We start from the raw sequence: 21,558 nt of genomic DNA, 5'->3' as shown, positions 1-21,558 counted from the left end.
GCCATGTGCTAAGGCATATATGAGTGTTCCGTTCGGACAACCCTCTTCCGGGGGATTAGCCAGAACTCGCACTTTGAACCAACGCACGAAAGTGGAGTTGTGCTCTCTAATAACTTCAGTGTCCGTCCTGTGCACCCCACGGTCACGGTATTTCTTTGCGATGGTCTCTTTGTGCAGTGTCACGAAATCTTCTAGCACATCTAGGTGTTGTAGCACTACTAAGTTTGCCCTACCAATGTCGTTTTGTTGGCCCGAGCGTAACACATTCAAATCCCTATGACCGTTGGTGTGACCTTCGCCTTCGATCCTTCCACAGTGCTTCTTGACGGGCAAACCAACAACACGGTCTTTGGTCAGATAACTCTCATAGAAAGAGATGCACTCTTTGGTCAGACATCCCTGGGCTATGCTTCCATCTGGACGGGACATGTTACGAACGAATCCTTTGATGACCCCATTCATCCTCTCGAACGGCATCATGCTATGCAGGAATGTCGGCCCTAGGTCGATGATGTCGTCCACGATGTGGACACATAGATGCACCATGACATCAAAGAGCGCGGGCGGGAAGTACATCTCTAGCTCATTCAGTATGACAACGATCTCTTCCTGTAGCCTATGGAGTTGCTTCACACTGATCGACTTTCGAGAGATAGCATCAAAAAACTGGCATAGGTCAGTAAGCGTCTCACGCACATGTGTGTCCATAATCCCTCTAAGTGCAACCGGGAGTAACTGCATCATCATCACATGACAGTCGTGAGACTTCATCCCACTGAACCTTTTTTTTCTTAGTGTCCAGATATCTGCTTATCTTCCCACAGTATCCGGAACTAACTTTGATTCCGGCAAGGCACTTGAACAATTGATCAACCTCCTTCGGATCTAAGGTGAAGCAAGAGGGGGGGGGGCAATATTGTTCTTCCTTCTTGTTTACTTTTTTGCCCCTATCTTCTGTCTCTATTTCGGTCTCCTCCAACGACCTTTTACCGGGCATTTGGAGATCTTTCCTGATTTTCAAAAATTCCAAGTCTTTTCTTGCCTTCGGCCCATCCTTGGTCCTCTCCGGCATGTTCATCAATGTTCCAAGCAAACTCTCAAGGATATTTTTGTGATATACATTTGATCAAGGCTATGAGGCGTGTCGAGTATGGGCCAGTATTCCAAGTCCCAGAAAATAGATCTCGTCTTCCATACCTTCAGCAGGGGCTCCGACGCCTTTTTCTTCGTCTTTCCCGACGAGGGGCACTCTTTCCAGTTCTTCAATAACTCATATATTCCTGCACCGCTACGCTTACGTGGAGGACCTCGATGCTCAGCATTACCATTGAATAGGTCTCCATGCTTTCTCCATGGGTCATCCTTCTTGAGCCACCTTCGATGCCCCATGTACATGATTTTCGAAGACCCGCCATCTTTCGATAGATGCAGAGAAGTTGTATCATCCATGCACCTCGTGCATCCGCAATATCCGTGGCACACCTGGCCGGAGAGATAGCCGTAACCGAGATAGTCCTGCACCGTCGTGATCAGCGCGCCTCTCATGTAGAAATACTCTCCTTTGCTTGCATCCCATGTCTTGGCCGGCGTTGTCCATAAGGTCTGTAACTCCTCTTTTAGTAACCCGAGATACAGATTTATATCATTTCCCGATTGTCTCGGCCCTTGAATAAGCATAGCCATGTGTATGTATTTTTCCTTCATGCACAACCAGGGGGAGGTTGTACATCCATACAAACATGGGCCATGTGCTATGATTGGTGTTTTGGTTGCCAAATGGATTCATGCCATCACTACTAGCGCCAAGCACGATGTTCCTTGGATCATTTGCGAAAAAATCAAATTCAACATTTAATGCTCTCCACTGGCTAGCATCTACGAGGTGTCTCAGCTTCGGCTCATCTCCGTCATCTGGCTTCACCCTCTTCGCATGCCAGTGCATAAGCTTTGCTTCCTTAGAATCTACGAAATACCGTTGTAGACACGGAGTGATCGGAAAGTACCATACAACTTTCTGTGGAGCTTTCTTTCCGGTCTTTTTATATCGTGAAGCATTGCACTTTGGACAGATGGTTTTTTCAGCGTGCTCGTTCCGATATATGATGCAATCATTGATGCATGCGTGATATCTAATATGTGGCAGATCAAGAGGGCACACGATTTCGTTTGCCTCCTCAACACTAGTAGGACACAGGCTTCCCGCGGGAAGAACCTTCTTTAGGTACTTCAGAAGCTCATCCAGGCTTGTATTTGTCCATTTGTTTTTTGCCTTCATCTTTAGAAGTTCTAGTGTGAAACTCAAGTGGGTCACCTCGGGATTATTGCAACCATCATACAAAGGAGTCATCGAGTCTACCTCCAGTTGCGCCAGTTTGGCCTCCTCTCTAGAAGCAGCTCTGTTGCTAGTCGTCTTCTTGCGAAGTAGGTCTCGAACATGTGGGTCCCGCATGGCTGAACTTAGTAGCGACGAAGACGGTGGCGTGTCCGCGTCTTCTCTGCCTTGAACTGCCTCTTCGCCATCGACATTTCCGAGGCCGTCTTCCTCTTCGAGCACATAATCGGTCATCTCTTCGTCTGGTGGCCCCATGTCGTTATTTCCTGCCCCGTCGACGTCCTTGTCGGTGTCAAAACCGGCGGATCTCGGGTAGGGGGTCCCGAACTGTGCGTCTAGGCCGGATGGTAACAGGAGGCAAGGAACACGATGTTTTACCCAGGTTCGGGCCCTCTTGATGGAGGTAAAACCCTACGTCCTGCTTGATTAATATTGATGATATGGGTAGTACAAGAGTAGATCTACCACGAGATCAAGGAGGCTAAACCCTAAAAGCTAGCCTATGGTATGATTGTTGTATGATGAAGTTGTCCTACGGACTAAAACCCTCCGGTTTATATAGACACCGGCGAGGGTTAGGGTTACACAAAGTCGGTTACAATGGTAGGAGATCTTGAATATCCGCATCGTCAAGCTTGCCTTCCACGCCAAGGAAAGTCCCATCCGGACACGGGACGAAGTCTTCAATCTTGTATCTTCATAGTCCTGGAGTCTGGCTGAAGATATAGTCCGGCTACCCGAACACCCCCTAATCCAGGAATCCCTCAGTAGCCCCTGAACCAGGCTTCAATGACGACGAGTCCGGCGCGTAGATTGTCTTCGGCATTGCAAGGCGGGTTCCTCCTCCAAATTCTTCATAAAAGTTTGTAAACACCAAGAGTAGTGTCCGGCTCTGCAAAATAAGTTTCCATGTATTGCCATAGAGAGAATAATATTGACACAAATCTAATCTGCTGACGTATTCCGCAGCGTGACATCACACTACGGCCAAGCCTTTATTCGAATCGTTTTCACTTTTCCACCTCAGCGTGTTTTGCGAGGCGGTTTCCTTGGCACGTGTTGTCAAAGCAGAGATCGTGCCCTCCATTTACGGGATTGTCATCAACACGGACGTGGGTAACCCAACCGCGCCATTTATCACGGCGCTTGGGAGGCAAGTGAGTTTTACTAGGCTGGTGGGGACGCATAGTCGCATCCGCTCATATAAGGGGATAAGGATCCACCTTTTTACCTACGCCTTCTTCCTCCTTTTCCTATCCATCTTCTGCGCACCCGAGCTCCAGCGCCCAAGCCCGCACTTCCTACCTCAACCTTCTCCAACGATGTCCGGAGCGGGAGGCAAGTGGATGGTCTCCTCTATCACGGAGGGCCATGTCAAAAGGCTAAGGAAGGCCGGATACCTGTCCAAAGACATCGCGCACCAGCTTCCTGAGGAGGGGCAGCTTCTCCCCACCCCAAGGCCCCATGAGAGGGTAGTATTTCTTCCCCACTTCCTCCGCGGACTGGGTTTTCCTCTCCACCCATTTGTCCGCGGGCTCATGTTCTACTATGGCCTAGATTTCCACGATCTGGCCCCGAACTTCATCCTCAATATCTCGGCGTTTATCGTCGTGTGCAAGGGTTTCCTCTGCATCCGCCCCCATTTCAGCCTCTGGCTCAAGACCTTCAACGTCAAGCCAAAAGTAGTGCGCGGCAACCAAGCGGAGTGCGGAGGTGCCATGGCGGGCAAAATAGCCAACGTCCTATGGCTCGAGGGCTCCTTTGTGGAGACCTTGAAGGGATGGCAGTCAGGGTGGTTTTACATCACCGAGCCACGCGATCCGAAGTGGATCGCAGCCCCTGAATTCCGATCCGGACCCCCTACACGGCTCACGTCCTGGAAGGAGACGGGCTTGTCGTGGGGCGACGAAGAAGAGGTAACCGGACTACAAAAATGCATCCAATCCCTGGTGAACAAGCAGCTCAAGCTTGTCAACGTAGTCCAGGTCATGCTCGTCCGCCGGATCCTTCCGTGTCAAGAACGGGACTTCAATTTGTGGGAGTTCAACCCGGCGCAGCACCGAAGACCGCGGATTCAGCTCGCAGCGTCCTGCTAGCGAGTTAAAATATTTTCATCTTTTATAGGATGTTAAGTTTTCTTCATAGTTTGACTATATGCAAGATCTAAACTCCCTCACCTTTGACATGATTGGCAGGCGAAGTCCGGACTGATTAACTGTCCGGCCCCCTTGCCCGAAGACCCAGCCCTTGCTCTCCTAGTGAAGCTGCTGGTTCCGGCACCTTATGTGGTGCCGGAGAACAAGGCCAAGAAGAAGAAGCGGGGACTCAAAAGAGTTCTCGGCATATGGTGGTGTCGGACTCGTCGTCCGATGAGTCCGAGACGCACTCCTCCCGTGAAGACGAGGAGGAGAAAGAAGAGACCTCTCCCCCTCCAGCGGGGGGAGGAAAGAAGAGGAAGGCCGCCCTAGTAGGGGGGCGAAGGGTCCAGGAAGAGGAAAACCCCTCCGCCGGACTACGCCCCCGACACCGACGAGGACTAAGAGGAGTGGCCGGACAGGGCCAAGCGTCCGGCGAAATCGTAAGTGTTCGGATACCAGAGTAACTCATGATATTCCTTTTGTTGCGCGGCTTTCCCTAATGTCGAATATAATCATGCAGCCTGCCCAAGGACGGGCTCGACGAGTCATCGAGCGGCTCCCTGGATTCATCGGACGTGAATTCAGTTCCGCCCGCTGCCTCCCCCTGTGCTGCGGATGACACCAAAGTGGCGTCGCGACAAGCTCCGGGGCAAGAGGAGGTGGTCCAGGAGGAGCCGCGAGGCGACCTCCCGGACTCCAGGAGTAAAGGGGACGAGACCCCCCAGGGCTCCAAGTCCGGCTTTAAGCCGGACACCGCGTCGGAATCATCAACGGTTCCGGACCGCGGCAAGCGAACTCCTGCCAAGAGGAGAAAGCCTATTGAGCCGGCGTCCTCCGTCCAACCGGAGGCGCCGGACAATCTGCTGGACGTGCTTAAGGGCGCCTCCATCGATGAGGAGCACCGTACTATCATGAGTACGGTGGTCCAGAAGGTTCAGTCCGCCAAAAGCGGACTTACTGAAGCTTGTGCTAGCCTTCTAACAGGCTTCGAGGTAAGTAGAAATATGTAAAAATATTACCGCATAGAAAGTAGCCCCTGATGCTCTGTTTGGCGTTCGGAAAGAAAAGCCGAATAGAGGATCTATTAAATATCGCAGGAGTCTAACTAAAAAGGAGTCAATATACATATGCAGGCTTCGCTGCTGGCCACCGCCGCACTGACTGCGGAGGTGGATGCCCTGAAGCAGGGCCTCGAGCGGACCGAGCAAGAGCTCGGCCTTGCCAAACGGCAGCTCGAGGAGAAAGAGGGTAAGAGATACCTTATAGAAAAAATGCCTATAAGAAGACGCAATTGCAAAAATGACAGGAGTATATTGCTTATTGTAGGGGCCACAACTGAGGTGGCGACCCTCAACAGGCGCTGTCCGAGGCCAAGAAGAGAGCGGCCACGGAGTGCACCGAGCGGGAGAAACTTGAGGCGCAGGTCGGCGAGGTGCAGCAAGAGCTTCAGGCTCTCATGAAAAAACATGAGAGTTTGGAGCTCGACTCGAAGACGCGAGCGTCCGAGCTTGCTGCGGCCCTTAAAACTGCCAAATCTGCCAAGGCCGAAGCCCAGAAGGCCCTCCAGGAATTGGATGCGGTGAAAAAGATAGCGGCGGGTAAAACAATCTCTATGCAAAGCAGACATATAAAAGTAAACTACTTGTTACTTACCCGAATTCGGAGCTCTCCAGGGGCATTCACAGATCTTCCCCGCAGCGTATCCGATGCCGCCGCATTCTACCGAGCCGAGGAAGGCAGCTCGACGGAGAAGGTGTTCTGGTCTCAGTACACTGAGGCCGGACACCTTGTGCCCTTGAGCGACCAGCTGAAGCAGCTAGTCGAGCTCCACAAGGCGGCCGAACAGGCCCTGAAGGGCTTCATAGTTCGGCTGTGGCCTGGAGAGGCCCTGCCTGGGAGCTACTTCGGACTGGTGCGGCGGCTGGTGGAGGCTTGTCCAAGGCTCGAGGTCATCAAGCGCTCTGTCTGCATCGAAGGTGCCCGTAGGGCCCTTGCCCGTGCAAAGGTGCACTGGGGTAAGCTGGACGGTGAGAAGCTTGTGAGGGACGGGCCGCCGATGGGGAAGGAGCATCGCAAGCCCGAGAACTATTACAAGGATGTTCTGGCCGGTGCCCGCCTTATGGCGGATGAATGCACCAAGGATGTAATTTTTGAATGAACTCGCTCGTGTTATCCTGTGCGCTGAAAACTTGTTCATATGCGCTAAGCAATGCTTGAATTTAAAATATTACTTTCTGTGCGGCCGTTTAAAAAATTGAGAGATGGCCAGTCGTCGGCTTCTGCCCCCATGCCACTAGTGCTGGGGTGTTCGGGATAAACCTGGGCACTCTTTTTCCCATGATTGGGTCCGTCGAGGGAGGCGCTCAGCACAACGAACAAGGCAATCAGACTATAATGCTTGAACACTCTCACTTAGCCATATAACTCTATAATTTTAAATTTCGGCGAAGCCCCTAGTATTCGGAAGACCGAGTTCAGGGCGCTATCCACGCCTTGGCCGGACAAAGCCGGTTCCTCACTCGAAGCGGCATAAGTCTTTAAGGACTCGAAAAACCTCTCGAACAGCGACCGGTCTCTCGCCTCATCATGAGAGTCAGTTTTAGCTTTCTCTACTGAGGTGCTCAGCCCAGCTCAACTGGGGCACAATCGCAGTAGTTCTCCTAGTGCTACCTTAGCCGATATAGCGGAATGTAAGGCACCAAAACATAGGAGCCGGGCAAACCCAACTATTGACCCAAATCATGATTCGGAGCCGATGCATATAGTGCTATAAGTTCGGGGTGCCGCACTTGTGAAAGTGTACGGACTTCTCACGCCATATTGATGGGTACTGAAGCCCCTGGCGTATTTTTGCCGTACCACAGTGTACGGATGCAACATGTTATTGATAAACATATATATAAAAAGAGGATAATGCAAAAAATAGACAAAAAGCTATGCATTGTTTATAGAAAGGCTGCTATGAAAGCAGAACGATACAAATAGTGCGATAAGCAAAAGAAATTGGACTATTTAACATGTCCTGGCCAGGGGCAGGCCACGGAATTGTATTAAAAAACAGGTATACTACTCGCAATAGAGACCACCTGGGAGTTCCATAATGCGGCGTGGCTTGTCTGCTTTCCTGGATCTTGCATCGTTTGTGCGGCAGTTGAATTGCCGAATGGGTCATCCGAAGTATGGAGTCCTGAGAGTAAAAGAAAAAAAAGGAATCCGGCAGCCCCTGGTGTGGTTTAAGCCGTATTTCGGGCGTGCCGTGATAGTGCCCCTTCCCCTGTGCCCATGGTATTTCAAGAGCGTAGTTATGTACGCGAAGCACTGGTTTCGCTATATCGCGAGGGCTAGGGTTGGGGCTGCATTGCTACGCTAGCTCAGAACATGCCAGGCGGTCTTGTTGTAGGGTACTCCGGGCGCGCTTGACAGTGTCCGGCTTTTTGAAGGCCGAACTGGAGAACTGCCTAGAGAGGCTGCCTTGTACTTCTGCTGCGAGCGCTGCCGTGTGCTCCTCCGTTCGGAGGGAGCGTTCAGTGTTCCCATTGACCGTGATTACTCCTCTAGGGCCTGGCATCTTGAGCTTGAGGTATGCATAGTGTGGTACCGCGTTGAATTTTGCGAATGCGGTTCGAGCAGTGCGTGATAGCCACTGCGGAACGGGACTATGTCGAAGATTAACTCCTCGCTTCGGAAGTTATCCAGAGATCTGAAGAACACTTCCAGTGTGACTGAGCCTGTATAGTTGGCTTCTACACCTGGTATGACACCTTTAAAGGTCGTTTTGGTGGGCTTGATCCTCGAGGGATCTATGCCCATTTTTCGCACTGTATCCTGGTAAAGCAGGTTCAGGCTGCTGCCGCCGTCCATGAGGACTCTTGTGAGATGAAATCCGTCAATGATTGGGTCTAGAACCAATGCAGCGAAGCCGCCGTGGCGGATGCTAGTGGGGTGGTCCCTTCGATCAAAGGTGATCGGGCAGGAGGACCATGGGTTGAACTTTGGGGCGACTGGCTCTATCGCATATACGTCCCGTAACGCACGCTTCCGCTCCCTCTTGGGGATGTGGGTTGCGTATATCATGTTCACCGTCCGCACTTGCGGGGAAATCCCTTTTGTCCACTGTTGTTCGGCGGCCTGGGCTCCTCCTCGTCGTCGCTATGCAGCCCCTTGTCTTTGTTTTCGGCTCTTAACTTGCCTGCCTTCTTAAACACCCAACAGTCCTTGTTGGTGTGATTGGCTGGCTTTTCGGGGGTGCCATGTATCTGGCACAAGCGGTCGAGTATTCGGTCCAAACTGGACGGGCCCTGAGTATTTCTTTTGAATGGCTTTTTCCGTTGACTGGATTTGTAGCCTCGGAATCTGGCATTAACTGTCGTATCCTCGTTGCTGTCGCTGCTAATGCGGCGCTTTTGTTTGTTCCGACGCGACCTGTCGCTTTTGTCCTTGGTATTCGAATTACCAGGGTTCTTGGTTAAATTGTTGCTGCGAGCTAGCCAGCTGTCTTCTCCCGCGCAAAAGCGGGTCATGAGTGTCGTGAGGGCTGCCATAGATTTCGGCTTTTCCTGTCCCAGGTGCCGGGCAAGCCACTCGTCACGGATATTATGCTTGAAGGCCGCTAAGGCCTCTGCGTCCGGACAGTCGACTATCTGGTTTTCTTTGTTAGGAACCGTGTCCAGAATTGCCTGGCCGATTCCTCTGGCTGCTGAATTATGTGGCTTAGGTCATCAGCGTCCGGTGGTCGCACATAAGTGCCCTGGAAGTTGTCAAGGAATGCGGCTTCCAGGTCCTCCCAATAACCGATTGAGTCTACTGGCAAGCTGTTAAGCCAATGCCGGGTCGGTCCCTTAAGTTTGAGTGGGAGGTATTTGATGGCGTGTAGATCATCACCGCGGGCCATGTGGATATAAAGGAGATAATCCTCGATCCATACCGCAGGATCTGTTGTGCCATCGTACGATTCGATGTTTACGGGTTTGAAGCCCTCAGGGATTTTATGATCCATTACTTCATCTGTGAAGCATAGTGGGTGTGCGGTGCCTCTGTATTGGGCTATATCACGACGCAGCTCGAAGGAGCTTTGTCTGTTGAGTTCGGCCCGGCCGGATTTATTGCATCCGGAGTGACGATCACCGTCACGTGCCGTGGGGCGCCTGCGCGATCCGTAGATCGATCTTGTTTGCCTTGCCTTGTCCTCCAGTATGTCGCGTAGGTCGGGCGCATTTTCCCGTGCCTTGGTATGCTTGACGCGGCGTCGGGGCATGGCTTGAGCGGAGGGCCAAGAGGCCTCTCTGTTGCGGCCACGAAGTGGCCAGTCGGTCATGTCATGCGCTGGTGATGTAGGTGCTTCCTCCTCTAGTCGGGGTAGCAGCCTGCGCTTTGGGTAACTCTTGGAGGGGCATTCGAGTTCATACTCTTCGGCCGCAAGGACTTCAGTCCATCTGTCAGCTAGCAAATCCTGATCAGCTCTAAGCTGTTGCTGCTTTTTCTTGAGGCTGCTTGCCATGGCCATAAGCCTGCGTTTAAAACGCTCTTGTTCGGCGAGATCCTCTGGCACGACGAACTCGTCGTCGTCGAGGCTTGCCTCGTCTTCGGAGGGAGGCGTATAATTATCGTCCTCAGCCTCTTGGTCCGCCGCCCTCTCATGAGGGCTGGCTTCTCTGTCCTCCTGTGTTGAATCTTGCTGGAGGGGGTGTTCTTCGGCGCTATCCGGAGTAGTATTATCTCCCGTGCCGGAATCACCGTTTTTGCTTTGGCGGGATTTAGAGCGGCGCCGCTGACGCTGGCGCTTGGGCTGTTTCTTAGAGGTATCGTCCCCTGCTGTTCCATCGCCATCTCCATCTTTGGAGTGTCCACCATATATATGTCATATGACGAGGTGGCCTTCCAGCGCCCTACAGGTGCTGGTTCTTGTTCGTCTCCTGCATCGTCGTCCATGCCGTCGATGTCTTCGGAGTCGAAGTCAAGCATGTCGGTTAAGTCGTCGACAGTGGCTACCAAGTGGGTGGTGGGTGGGTTTTGAATTTCTTCATCGTCCGTATCCCAACCTTGCTGACCGTAGTCCGGCCAGGGCTCTCCTGATAAAGAGAGAGACTTTAGAGAATTCAGGATGTCGCCGAAGGGCGAGTGCTGAAAGATGTCCGCGGCAGTGAACTCCATTATCGGCGCCCAATCGGATTCGATCGGCAGGGGCGCGGGGGGCTCGGAGTTCGGAGAGGAATCCGGCTCCTCGGAGTCACGGGCCATGCGGAGTGCGGGGCTGGAGTTCGGCTTGATCGCCTCTGAGATCGCAGCCCCTGAGGCAGTGTCCAACCGCTGATCCTCGATCGGCGCGGTAGGCTCCGAATCAATGGTCGGAACTGATGCGTGTGCGGCCTCCAAGGCGCTGTTCGGCGGCAGAGCTATATCATGCCCATCGAGACAGTGCGGCGCGCTTGGCTGTGGCTCGAATCCGTCGAAAATCAAGTCCCCGCGGATGTCAGCCGTGTAGTTTAGGCTTCCAAACCTGACCTGATGGCCTGGGGCGTAGCTTTCGATCTGCTCAAGGTGGCCAAGCGAATTGGCCCGCAGTGCGAAGCCGCCGAAGACGAAGATCTATCCGGGGAGAAAAGTCTCACCCTGGACTGCATTACTGTTGATGATCGAAGGAGCCATCAGGCCTGAAAGCGACGACACAGAGGAACTCTCAATGAAAGCACCAATGTCGGTGTCAAAACCGGCGGATCTCGGGTAGGGGTCCCAAACTGTGCGTCTAGGCCGGATGGTAATAGGAGGCAAGGAACACGATGTTTTACCCAGTTTCGGGCCCTCTTGATGGAGGTAAAACCCTACGTCCTGCTTGATTAATATTGATGATATGGGTAGTACAAGAGTAGATCTACCAGGAGATCAAGGAGGCTAAACCCTAAAAGCTAGCCTATGGTATGATTGTTGTATGATGAAGTTGTCCTACAGACTAAAACCCTCCGGTTTATATAGACACTGGAGAGGGTTAGGGTTACACAAAGTCGGTTACAATGGTAGGAGATCTTGAATATCCACATCGCCAAGCTTGCCTTCCACGCCAAGGAAAGTCCCATCCGGACACGGGACGAAGTCTTCAATCTTGTATCTTCATAGTCCTGGAGTCCGGCTGAAGGTATAGTCCGGCTACCCAAACGCCCCCTAATCCAGGACTCCCTCAGTCCTCATCATCATCATCATCATCATCATCATCACTTATCCACCGAGTATGGCCATGCATGAAACCATGCATGAGCAGGTGCGCCTTGAAGTTACCACCCTCAAAGGGGTCGAGCCTGACTCTTCCTTTGCATTTTCGACATGGATATAAAACATCCTTCAGTCTTTTTTCATACATGTCATCCACAGCGGATTGCCAGTATCTTTCCACCTTCCTTCCATTGACCTTCATGATCACCTGCGCGGGAAGCAAATATTTTAAACACGTATATATGCATGCATGGATCAAATTCATACAAAAATTCGGCATGACCTTCCCTAAATATAGGACATATTGAGTTTGCATGCCCGAAATTCGCCGAAACAGAATTGAATCGACATTTCGGCATAACATAGGCAACTCATGTCACTCACAGCCACACACAATTCGGTATATTCATATTGCACATAGTTTCGGTCCTAATCGCAAACACAATATTTCCATTCTTGCACAACTCTTTTTTTGCTCACCAATTTGTCGAGAGGAATATCGGGTACCTTCTTATAATTAGCTAGTAGCTCTAGATAGAGCTATGAGAGGGAGGGGGGAGGGCATTAATGGAGGGGTGGTGGAGGGGCAAAGAAGAGAAGGGGTGAAGGGGCAAAAGAAAGGAAGAGGAAGGAGGAAGGGCATTAATGGAGGGGGTGGTGGAGGGGCAAAAAAGAGAACGGGAGGAGGGGCAAAAACAAGTAAGAGAAAGGAGGGAGGGCATTAATGGAGGGTGAGAGGAGGGGCAAAGAAGAGGGGGAAGCATTGAAGGACAAGCAAGTGCAAGAGGGAGGGGGGAGAAAGAAAGGGGGAGGAAGAAGAGGGGGGAAGGTGGCAGATATTTTGGCTGGCGACCATAGCAGTAGCGCTGGGCACCAAAGCGCGCTACTGCTATATGTGCCAGCCAAAATATCTACTGGTACATAAAACTAGCTATAGCGCTTGCCCAAAAAACACGCTACTGCTAAAAGATTACACATAGAAGAAGTAGCAGTAGCGCTTCTTGGTGGCACCGCGCTACTGCTATTTTCTTAACAGTAGCGCTTGTTAGGGTACCAACGCTGCTACTATTTTTTGGCCGGGGGGTGTGGTGTGGCGAACTTACCAGTAGCGTGCCTTCTAGAAACCAACGCTGCTGCTAAGTTCTACCAGTAGCGCGTTTTGTAACACATGCTACTGCTAATTATCAGTAGCTCCAAAAAGCATGCTGCTGGTAAACTTCTATGTATAAGCCTTTTCCTAGTAGTGGGAGGCTTTGCTCGTGCCGGGTTCGGCTGTCTTGCACTAGTTGTTGAGGCCGAGGCGACGCATCTTGCCGGGTCGGCTAGTCTGGCCGGCTTGCGGGGCTTGGCCGGGTCAAGCGACCCAGCCAAGCGCGTGCCGGTATTGAGGGGCAGTGCCAACCCTGTTATTTTTGAAGAGGATCCGGGTTCCGTTGCCTGCCCGGGGTCCATCCCCCCGACAACCCTTGACTCGCAATTGGGGCTCAAACCTTTTCTGTCCGAGTTGCAAGTTCACCATCAACTCGCAACTAGGGCCCAACCTTTTTTGTCTGAGTTACAAGTCCACCCTCGACTCGCAACCGAGGTCCAACCTTTGTTGTCCGAGTTGCAAGTCCACCCTCGACTCGCAACTGGGGCTTAAACCTTTTTTGTCCGAGTTGCAAGTCCACCATCAACTCGCAACTAGGGGCCAACCTTTTTTGTCTGAGTTGCAAGTCCACCCTCGACTCGCAACTGGGTCTGAATTTTTTTAGTCCCAATTGCAAGTCCACCCTCGATTCGCAACTGGGGCCCAACCTATTTTTTGTCCTAGTTGCAAGTCCATTGTCGACTCGCAACTGAGCCTCGCCCTTTCCTTGTCCAGTTGCATGTCTACCCTCGACTCGCAACTGGGGCCCAACCTTTTTTGTCCTAGATGCAAATCCAAACTCGACTCGTAACTGGGGCCCAACCTTTTTTAGTCGCAATTGCGAGTCCATCCTCGACTCGTCACTGGGGCCCATCCTCGACAGCAAACAAACCGCAGATGAGCCGCCCACGTAGCTAGGATATGTGTTTTGTTTTGTTTTGTTTTGTTTCATGTTTTTTCTGTTTTTTACTTTGTTTTTTTTCTTCATTGATTTTCCTATCCTTTTAATTTTTCTATTTTTCAGAAGTTGATCTCATCTTTTTGCTTATTCTTATTCTTTTGCTCTTTTCATAAATTCAAAAATTTCAATAAATGTTCCAAAATTCTTAAATTTGTTCATTTTACTAAAAGTGTCTGTGTTTACCAATTTTTTTAAAAAAATTCAGAATGTATTCTTTTTTATTCTCTTCTTATTTATCTATTTTCTCTATTAGATTTTTTCCCTGTTCGCTTTTAGTTCAATGCATATAAAAAAGTTCGCTTTTTTAACTCATCGTATATGAAAAAGTTCACTATATACTAAAAACATGTTCAATGTCTATAGCAAAAGATTTAGTGTGTATTCAGAAAATGATCATCAAATATTAAAAGATTTGTTCACCGTATATTAGAACATTTTCGGTATTTGGTAACATTTTTTATAATTTGAATTTTTTTAATGTAAATTCATGAACATGTTTTTTGAAATATGTTTTGATCAAACTTTGTTCCTTACTGAAATTAAATATAAAATATAAGAGTGAAAAGCGAAAAAAATCAAAAGGCAAAAAAAATCATTGGTAGTGTAGAAGCTAGTGATGAGAGACGTACTTGTAAATGTATAGTGATCAAACGTCAAAGCTAGCAAATACTCCTCCTAAATATTTGTGTTTCTAGACATTTCAACAAGTGACTACATACAAAGCAAAATGAGTGAATCTACACTCAAAAATATGTCTACATACATCCGTATGCTGTAACCATTTAAAATGTCTAGAAAGACAAATACTTAAGAACGGAGGGAGTAGATATTAGCACTAGTGAGTTTTTTTTTTTTGTATGAGTAGCTAGCGACCAGATTTATAAGCCGGCCACCCAGGCGGACACGGGCGAGCTGGTTTTAGTTTTGGGCTTTGACAAGACAAACAGAAGAAACAATGAAAAAAAGTGACGCTGACATCATACTTAGATGTAAGGTATTATCTCACATCTAGATGTGACATAGACGGGCCTTATGCAATTATGCCATGATCATACTCGTAAAAAACTGCAATTGAATCGATACACAATTATAGTTTGCTCACGATGCCATGTCATCTTTTATTGAAGAATGCCATTAGTGAAATTATGAATCCCAGTTCAGTACTCCCTCCGTCTGAAAAAACTTGTCCCTTAAATGGATGTATCTAGCACCAAATTAGTGTTAGATATATCAATTTGAGAAACAATATTAGGACAAGCTTTTCAGACGGAGGAAGTACATCGTTATTGCTTCCAACCTCTATCAAACAATTTTTATAATTCTTTGATTGTGCTTCTTTTGGTGCAATCATTACTTTAAGACAACAGTTGTTTTAATCCTCGCACTAGTGGGGTTTGTAAGACTGATAATCTTACTAGTTTCGTTAGGGGCCGATTCATGTTCTTTATTTGTGTATGCAATTATGATCATTGGTAGCAATTTAAAACTCTCACTGTTTCGATAAATCTTAAGATCATCCACTTGAGAAAAAATGCTGCTTGACTACAAATTTTTGCACTTGCAGGCCGAAGAATTCCTAGATTGGAGGAAGCACTAAGCTCCCTAGATTTGTGCCTCGTGGTGCGTCAAGGGCTGTGGGCATTGGGCTCGCCTGTAAGAGTGGGTGTCATTGGTTAAAAATTCTTGTTAGTTTTTCTTTTATTATTTTTTCACATTTTCTTCCTTTTGTATTATTTATTTATTTGTTCACATTTTAAGTCATGACCATTTATTATTATTTTTGGATGTTTTCTTAAACCTTAATTTTTTAATTCATGATTTAAAGTTTGTGAACATTTTTAAAAGTTGTCAACTTTATCTCAAATTTGTGAATATTTTCTAAAATACATGGTTTTCCCACTACATCATTTTTAACGTTTCATTTTTCTAAAAGAAAATCCAAGGGCACATTTTGATTTCACAAACGTTATTAATCTATGATAGCAGGCTTTTTACAAGATAGTAACGAGCGGGAAAAAATGCTAAGCAAACGAGTGGAGCAGGGAGCCGAGCTGAGCAACTGGGAGCTTCATGGGCCTGACCATGTAAACTTGATTATAACAATTCGACGGTTTCAGCGTGGAATAGGAGCACACAATGATCACCAGCTGACACAAAGGTCAAAATATGTAAGGACAGCACAACCACGTACTTCCCCAATGCCTCTCATTCAAACCAAGTGAGTTTATGCACATGTTTCACTATATAGGAAGACTCATCTTGCTCGAGATGTCAAGGAAAATGGGTAAGTGCAGAATAAAATCACATGTAACTAAAGATGTCAACTGCATGCCATATATATAGTTATAGCAATTTTTCTGAGAAGAGGTAAGCACCACTTGACTATAACTACAATATAACAACGTTAAGGAGTGAGGGGAGCTTCTAGCCAAGCATATATACATGGGGGAGGGGGGGGGGGGGGGGGGGTTGAGAACAAGTGAATGAGTTTGTACTTGATAGATAATACTATTTAAGTCACTTTACAAAAGGATTGTATATATAAGAGGGGCATGGGGGCGTCGCTGAAAACAAGTGAATGAGTTTGTACTTGGTAGATAAAACTATTTAAGTCAATTTACAAAGGGTTGGATATATACTAGGATCATTATGAGGGGGGGGGGGGGGGGGGGGGGGGTCGTTGAGAACAAGCGACTGAGTTTGTGTACTTGGTAGATAAAACTACTTAATTAAGTCAATTCACATAGGGTTGGATATATAAGAGGAGCATCTTCCAGTTAACACCTTCCAATCCATGGAAACATTTCAATATCAATTAACCCCCCCCCCCCCCCCCCCACCACCACCACGTGCGTGTGAAGGAGAGAGATATCGTCATATTGTTCACATATCGAGAAGATGATAGGGTTGCATAAGGTTATGATTAATCATTATTGTTAGGCTTATATAATGCAGATGCACACAACACACGGTCGGTAAAAGGTTCAAACATGTGCGATGAGACACATATTGCTAATAAACACTTATAAACACATCTTCTATGTCTAACTAGCTAGCCCTCACTAATACATTTCTCTTAACATGCAAGTATGCCACCTCAGCATGCAATATGCATTGAAAAAGGCCCACCTGAACAAGCACTCATTTACAGAAAAAATCCACCTCGACATGCAAGAATGCATGATATTTTTATTATATTATGCTATTTATATTTAATAATTATTTTTAAAATATACAATAATCAAACACAATAAATCATTGGTATTATCAGTTTTAATTATCATATTAGTACTCCAAATATTTATGCTCCATAGAAACAAGTCTCATTGAAATATTTGCAAAGCATTCCTGCAACAATGTGCGAATTATGATCTAGTCTTATAAGTGTATTGGCCATGTGAAGAACCAAATGGGTATCAGGTATTTTCTTATTGTCGTTCATTACAAGCAAGAGGTTTTGTACCTATGTTTCATAGCCATCTCCATGTTATAGAGTAAGATCGGACTACATCAAGAATCAATGAAAAAATGAAAAAAAATAGAATATTACCAAATGTTGATCTATCATGAAGAGTAGATTCTTCTACAGAACACTTGGAAAAGAGGCCCTCGTGTCATCCGCTTGGTCAAGGTTTTGTCAAGGTTTAATGATTTGTTTGTTGTGGAGTTATGACCAGATAATGCGAAATATCGGAAACAAGCAACTATTAGGCAAGGCAAAGAACAAGCTAATCTGCAAGGTAGGCAGGATGCTGTGTTCTGTAGTGCATCAAGGATCATTGAGTATGTTGTCTGGGATACTTTGCAGCTTAACTCCTTAAGACTTATCAAAAATATGATGGGTCTACATTAACCTGTTGCCTTGTTGGTGACAGGAAAGTATTACAAAAACACTGTAGAAGGCCGAGACTTGTTATGCTCTATCTTTGTGCTTCTCAATTTGCATTTAGTACAAGAGTGCTTTAATCAGCCGGTATGGCAGTGGGTTTTGCAATTTTTTAAGATTTTCCTTATTTATCGTTACTATTGCCATATATTATTGCTGGTTAAAAGTTCTTTTCCTGGCGTCAAGAGAGAAACCAAAACATGTACAGTAATATGGAGTTTCAACAAGTATAAATCCTGGCAAACATACCCTGATGGTACTAGTTGTGGCCAAGTTATGTACTGCTGTGTTTTAGCAGATGTTGACTTGTCTGCATCTGAATATGCGTCACTTTCTACATGTGTAGTATTGTTAACTCAGCTTAATCTGTCACTAGTGTAATCCTCAAACATATGACTACACAATACATGTCAAGCCTGCCACTTTTAGTTCTTTGTAGCATGTGTTGTGCTGTAAATTCAGTTAAGCCTGTCAGTGGCATAACTCTCAGGGAATTTGTGGCTGCTGACAGCATCAAGCCATGTCATGTTTGCTTACCTATGTACTCCCTCCGTTCCAAATTACTTGTCACAAGTATGTATGTATCTAGATGTATTTTAGTTCTAGATACATCCATTTCTGCGACGAGTAATTTGGAACGGAGGAAGTATAAATAATCATCATCTGGTGCCTTGTTGGTGTGGTCATCATCTATAAACAAGCAACATGGTGGAATGGTCGCTGGTGGTTGTGTGCTCTTGTGCAACCACCACAGTGTGCAAGATAGGCAGGATGGTAAGTTCTATAGCCCATGAAGAATGAAATATCATCGAGTATGTTATCTGGGCCTTATATTCTGCACCTTAAACTCCTTAAAGACTCTCAAAAGATCTTATTTATCCTGTTTCTGAATCAACGTTGTTACCTTGTCGGTGTCTGTTATGAACGAACTGATCATAATTCAGCGCGACAGCGGGCAAGAAAGTCTTACGAATACAGGAGTGGTGTAGCAGGCTGAGACCTGCTATGCTCTAATATTTTGTGCTCCCTTCAATCTTAATTTAGTACAGCATTACTATGATCAGCTGGAACAGCAGCAACACTTACAATGTCATGTTTTCCCACTTTTCCCTTGTTTACTGTCTTACCATATTCATTGCTGACACAAGAGTTTACTCCCTTTTAGGCATGAATGATTAAAGGATTTTTGTCCTGAAGTGAAGAGAAAACACCAGATCATGTACACTAATACGGGATCTCAATCAGCATGAATCGTTGAAACTGTACCCGGATGGTGGCAGTCGAGGCCTCCCAAATTCTTCTTCTATATATCTACTATTGTTAGATGCTTACTTCTCTGACGCATCTGAATATGTGTCCCTGTCTACTGTAAATCCATTGTGGTCTGCCACTTAACTTAACCGGTTAGGATGAGCGCTGGAATTTGTTGAGATCTGATCGTCAGAGCACCATGCCTTAAACACATCTGAGATTGGTAAGATCAAAGAGCGAAGAGGTAGTAGTTGTTCCTTGTGCAGAACAAGAACAATGCCATTTTCTTATATTTGCCTCATCAATCACTTCACTTGGCAGCTGGCCTCAGATCAGAGGACCGAGTGCATGACAGACCTTGAAACATATATCTCGATTTACAAACCGTGGATACTTATATCTCGATTTACACATCATTCATTCACGGATAGCCAAGATGGGAAGGGATAAAAATGGAGAAGCAGAACAAGAATGTGCTATTAGTGCTAATCAGTTTGGCCCCCAGCAGACGATGTGGTACGCCTTGTGCAGCTTCTCCTCCTCGGAACGCCTGGGCCGCGCAGCCCTGCCGACGACGGCCACGCTGCCGCTGGCGGCCTGGGAGGAGGAGGAGAGGGACGCCGGGACGGCGCGGCGGCCGATGACCACGGCACGGTGGTAGAGCGAGCGCAGCGCGTAGTCCCAGCGGCACAGCCCCGCCTGGTCCTTGAGCGCCTCCACGGCCGCCATGCTCGTCGCCACCACCATCGACACCCCCTTCTTGGCCGCCGACGAGCTCATCTCTGTCTTGTGCTTCCTAACTCTGCTTCTTGTGTGCTCCGGTTGAGTAGACGCTCTGTACCGACTACCGACGAGCTTGGGCGAGGCGTTTATATACGCGCGCGTGGGGACTCTGCGTGCAGCGAGAGACAGGGGAAACAGGGGGCTTCCGTCGCTGGTTTCGGGCCAGTAGACTGCTGACCAGAACCAGGGTTCCCAAAAACCGGGGGTCGGGTTGGACCACCAGTGGGTAGGTGGGTAGCTTCGACAAAGTGAGGGCGAGCTGTGATGTTGATGTACTGGTACGACGACCCCGCTTGTGACGTCCACTGAGAATTCGTATTCACGCGGCAGATACGGGGAACCAGCAGATGGGAAATGAGAAACGGGTTGATCGTTCCGCTCCACCGCCTGGCCGGCGGCGAGGGCGCGCGTGGTTTTCGCTCGTGCAAAAAGCGGGCACAGAACCTTTCAGCGGTGCGAATATGCCTGCCGGCAGTAGTACACCACCGGCGTCCAGTTGCACGCCGCCGCGGAAGAAAGAAATGCGGCGCAGTACACAGGTCGCATGCCAGGTGCACCGGGTCGCGTCGCACCCACTGGTCTCCCGTCTCCCCGCTTTGGCGTCGTTCCTTGGTTCACGGCTACGCGCTGTGTCGTTCGTTCCTCGCTTCAGCCCGGCCGCACGGGCCGAAACCGTGGGCGCTCGAGCGTCTCCTTCACCTGAACGTGGAACCCAATAAAATCGCTTGTCAGTGTACGCTCCGGTCCACCGCGTTCGGCCCAGATGAACGGGTCAGTGCTCCGTGCTCTTCTATAAATAGATCACGTCGATGGCTTCAAGAGAAATAGAGCTCAAGTGCCCCTGCACTTCTACTTCAAGCTGGTCGGCTGCATCAGCGCGTCCGTGTCAGCAGGCCGGCATGTGCAACGGGCGGGGCTGCAAGCGGGAGTCCGCCGTCCGCGCGTCGCTGCGCCTGGGCGAGCGGGCGACTGCGTCCGCGGCCGGCGGCCTGGGGCGAGGCCGGCGCTGCGCGACGACGGGGCCTGAGGCTGGCGTTGATCTTACGGTGGCAACGAGGACGAGTCCGTCCAAGGCGGAGCCCATGGCGCGGGAGCCGCCGCGTCCGGCAACGGGAGCTGAGGCCGAGATCGCCAGGACGGAGAAGCTCCTGCACTTGCTCCTATGGGGGCCGAACTAACTGACCCCCCGACCACCCGGTCTGTCACGTCTGCAACGATCCGTGCACCAAGACCCGTCTCAGTAGGGTGCAATGTTTGCTAAAAATTTTGTGTGTGATCAGTAGGGGGGCAATGTTTGCTAGCTGTTCGATACATGATCTTATTTAGGACTTACGAGCGGAGGTACAGCCTACGGACTGGATTTGTGTATTGTAAAGTCCATATGGCCATATGGGTATCTGATCTAGGAGTACTTGGCACAATCGGAAATCTCTTGTACTACATACTTACCGTTTTAATAGGATTTGATTTGATATGCAAAGTTTTACCATCTTCCAACATATATGTCCAAACATGCTTTTTTATAACTATATAAGTGAGCAACATCAATGAATAATAGACAATACGTGAACGCTGAGAGAAACAGAGTACATGCGTTCCATCCAAGTCCCAAACCCTGTGCCACCCTGCTTTGGTGCCACGGAGGAAACCCTAGTCCGCCGCCTCCTCCCTCCTCCCTCCCCCCTTTCCATCAACTAGCCGACACCAGAGGAGCCGTCGGTGAAGCCCATGCCAACTCAAGGGAAGGTGGCAGCGAGGCACTTTGTTCCTCATGAGGAGTTCTGGTTGACAGGTAGGGGGTAGCGGAGCTACTACATGGCGTCGGCATGCGCGGCATCGTTCCCTCGCGCAACGGCGTGGCACAGCTGGCATATA

At 48.6% G+C, this 21,558-nt stretch overlaps 2 protein-coding genes across 2 annotated transcripts; one reads left to right on the top strand and one right to left on the bottom strand.

Moving 5' to 3' along the window:
- Positions 1–19,145: 19,145 nt before the first annotated feature.
- LOC147961009 (uncharacterized) lies at positions 19,146–19,758 on the bottom strand. The gene has a single exon (XM_087535078.1). It carries the CDS (start codon positions 19,678–19,680, stop codon positions 19,390–19,392), a length of 291 nt encoding a protein of 96 aa, XP_087391204.1. The 5' UTR covers positions 19,681–19,758; the 3' UTR covers positions 19,146–19,389.
- Positions 19,759–20,432: 674 nt separating this feature from the next.
- Positions 20,433–21,182, top strand: LOC147961008 (uncharacterized). The gene has a single exon (XM_087536179.1). It carries the CDS (start codon positions 20,493–20,495, stop codon positions 20,859–20,861), a length of 369 nt encoding a protein of 122 aa, XP_087392305.1. The 5' UTR covers positions 20,433–20,492; the 3' UTR covers positions 20,862–21,182.
- Positions 21,183–21,558: the final 376 nt, after the last annotated feature.

Source organism: Triticum urartu, chromosome 7A, assembly GCF_056163025.1.
Source record: "Triticum urartu cultivar PI428250 chromosome 7A, HENAU_Tu73, whole genome shotgun sequence".
Lineage (NCBI taxonomy): Eukaryota > Viridiplantae > Streptophyta > Magnoliopsida > Poales > Poaceae > Triticum > Triticum urartu.
Note: the sequence above shows the minus strand (reverse complement) of the source record. Positions and strands in the feature narration are given on the sequence as shown.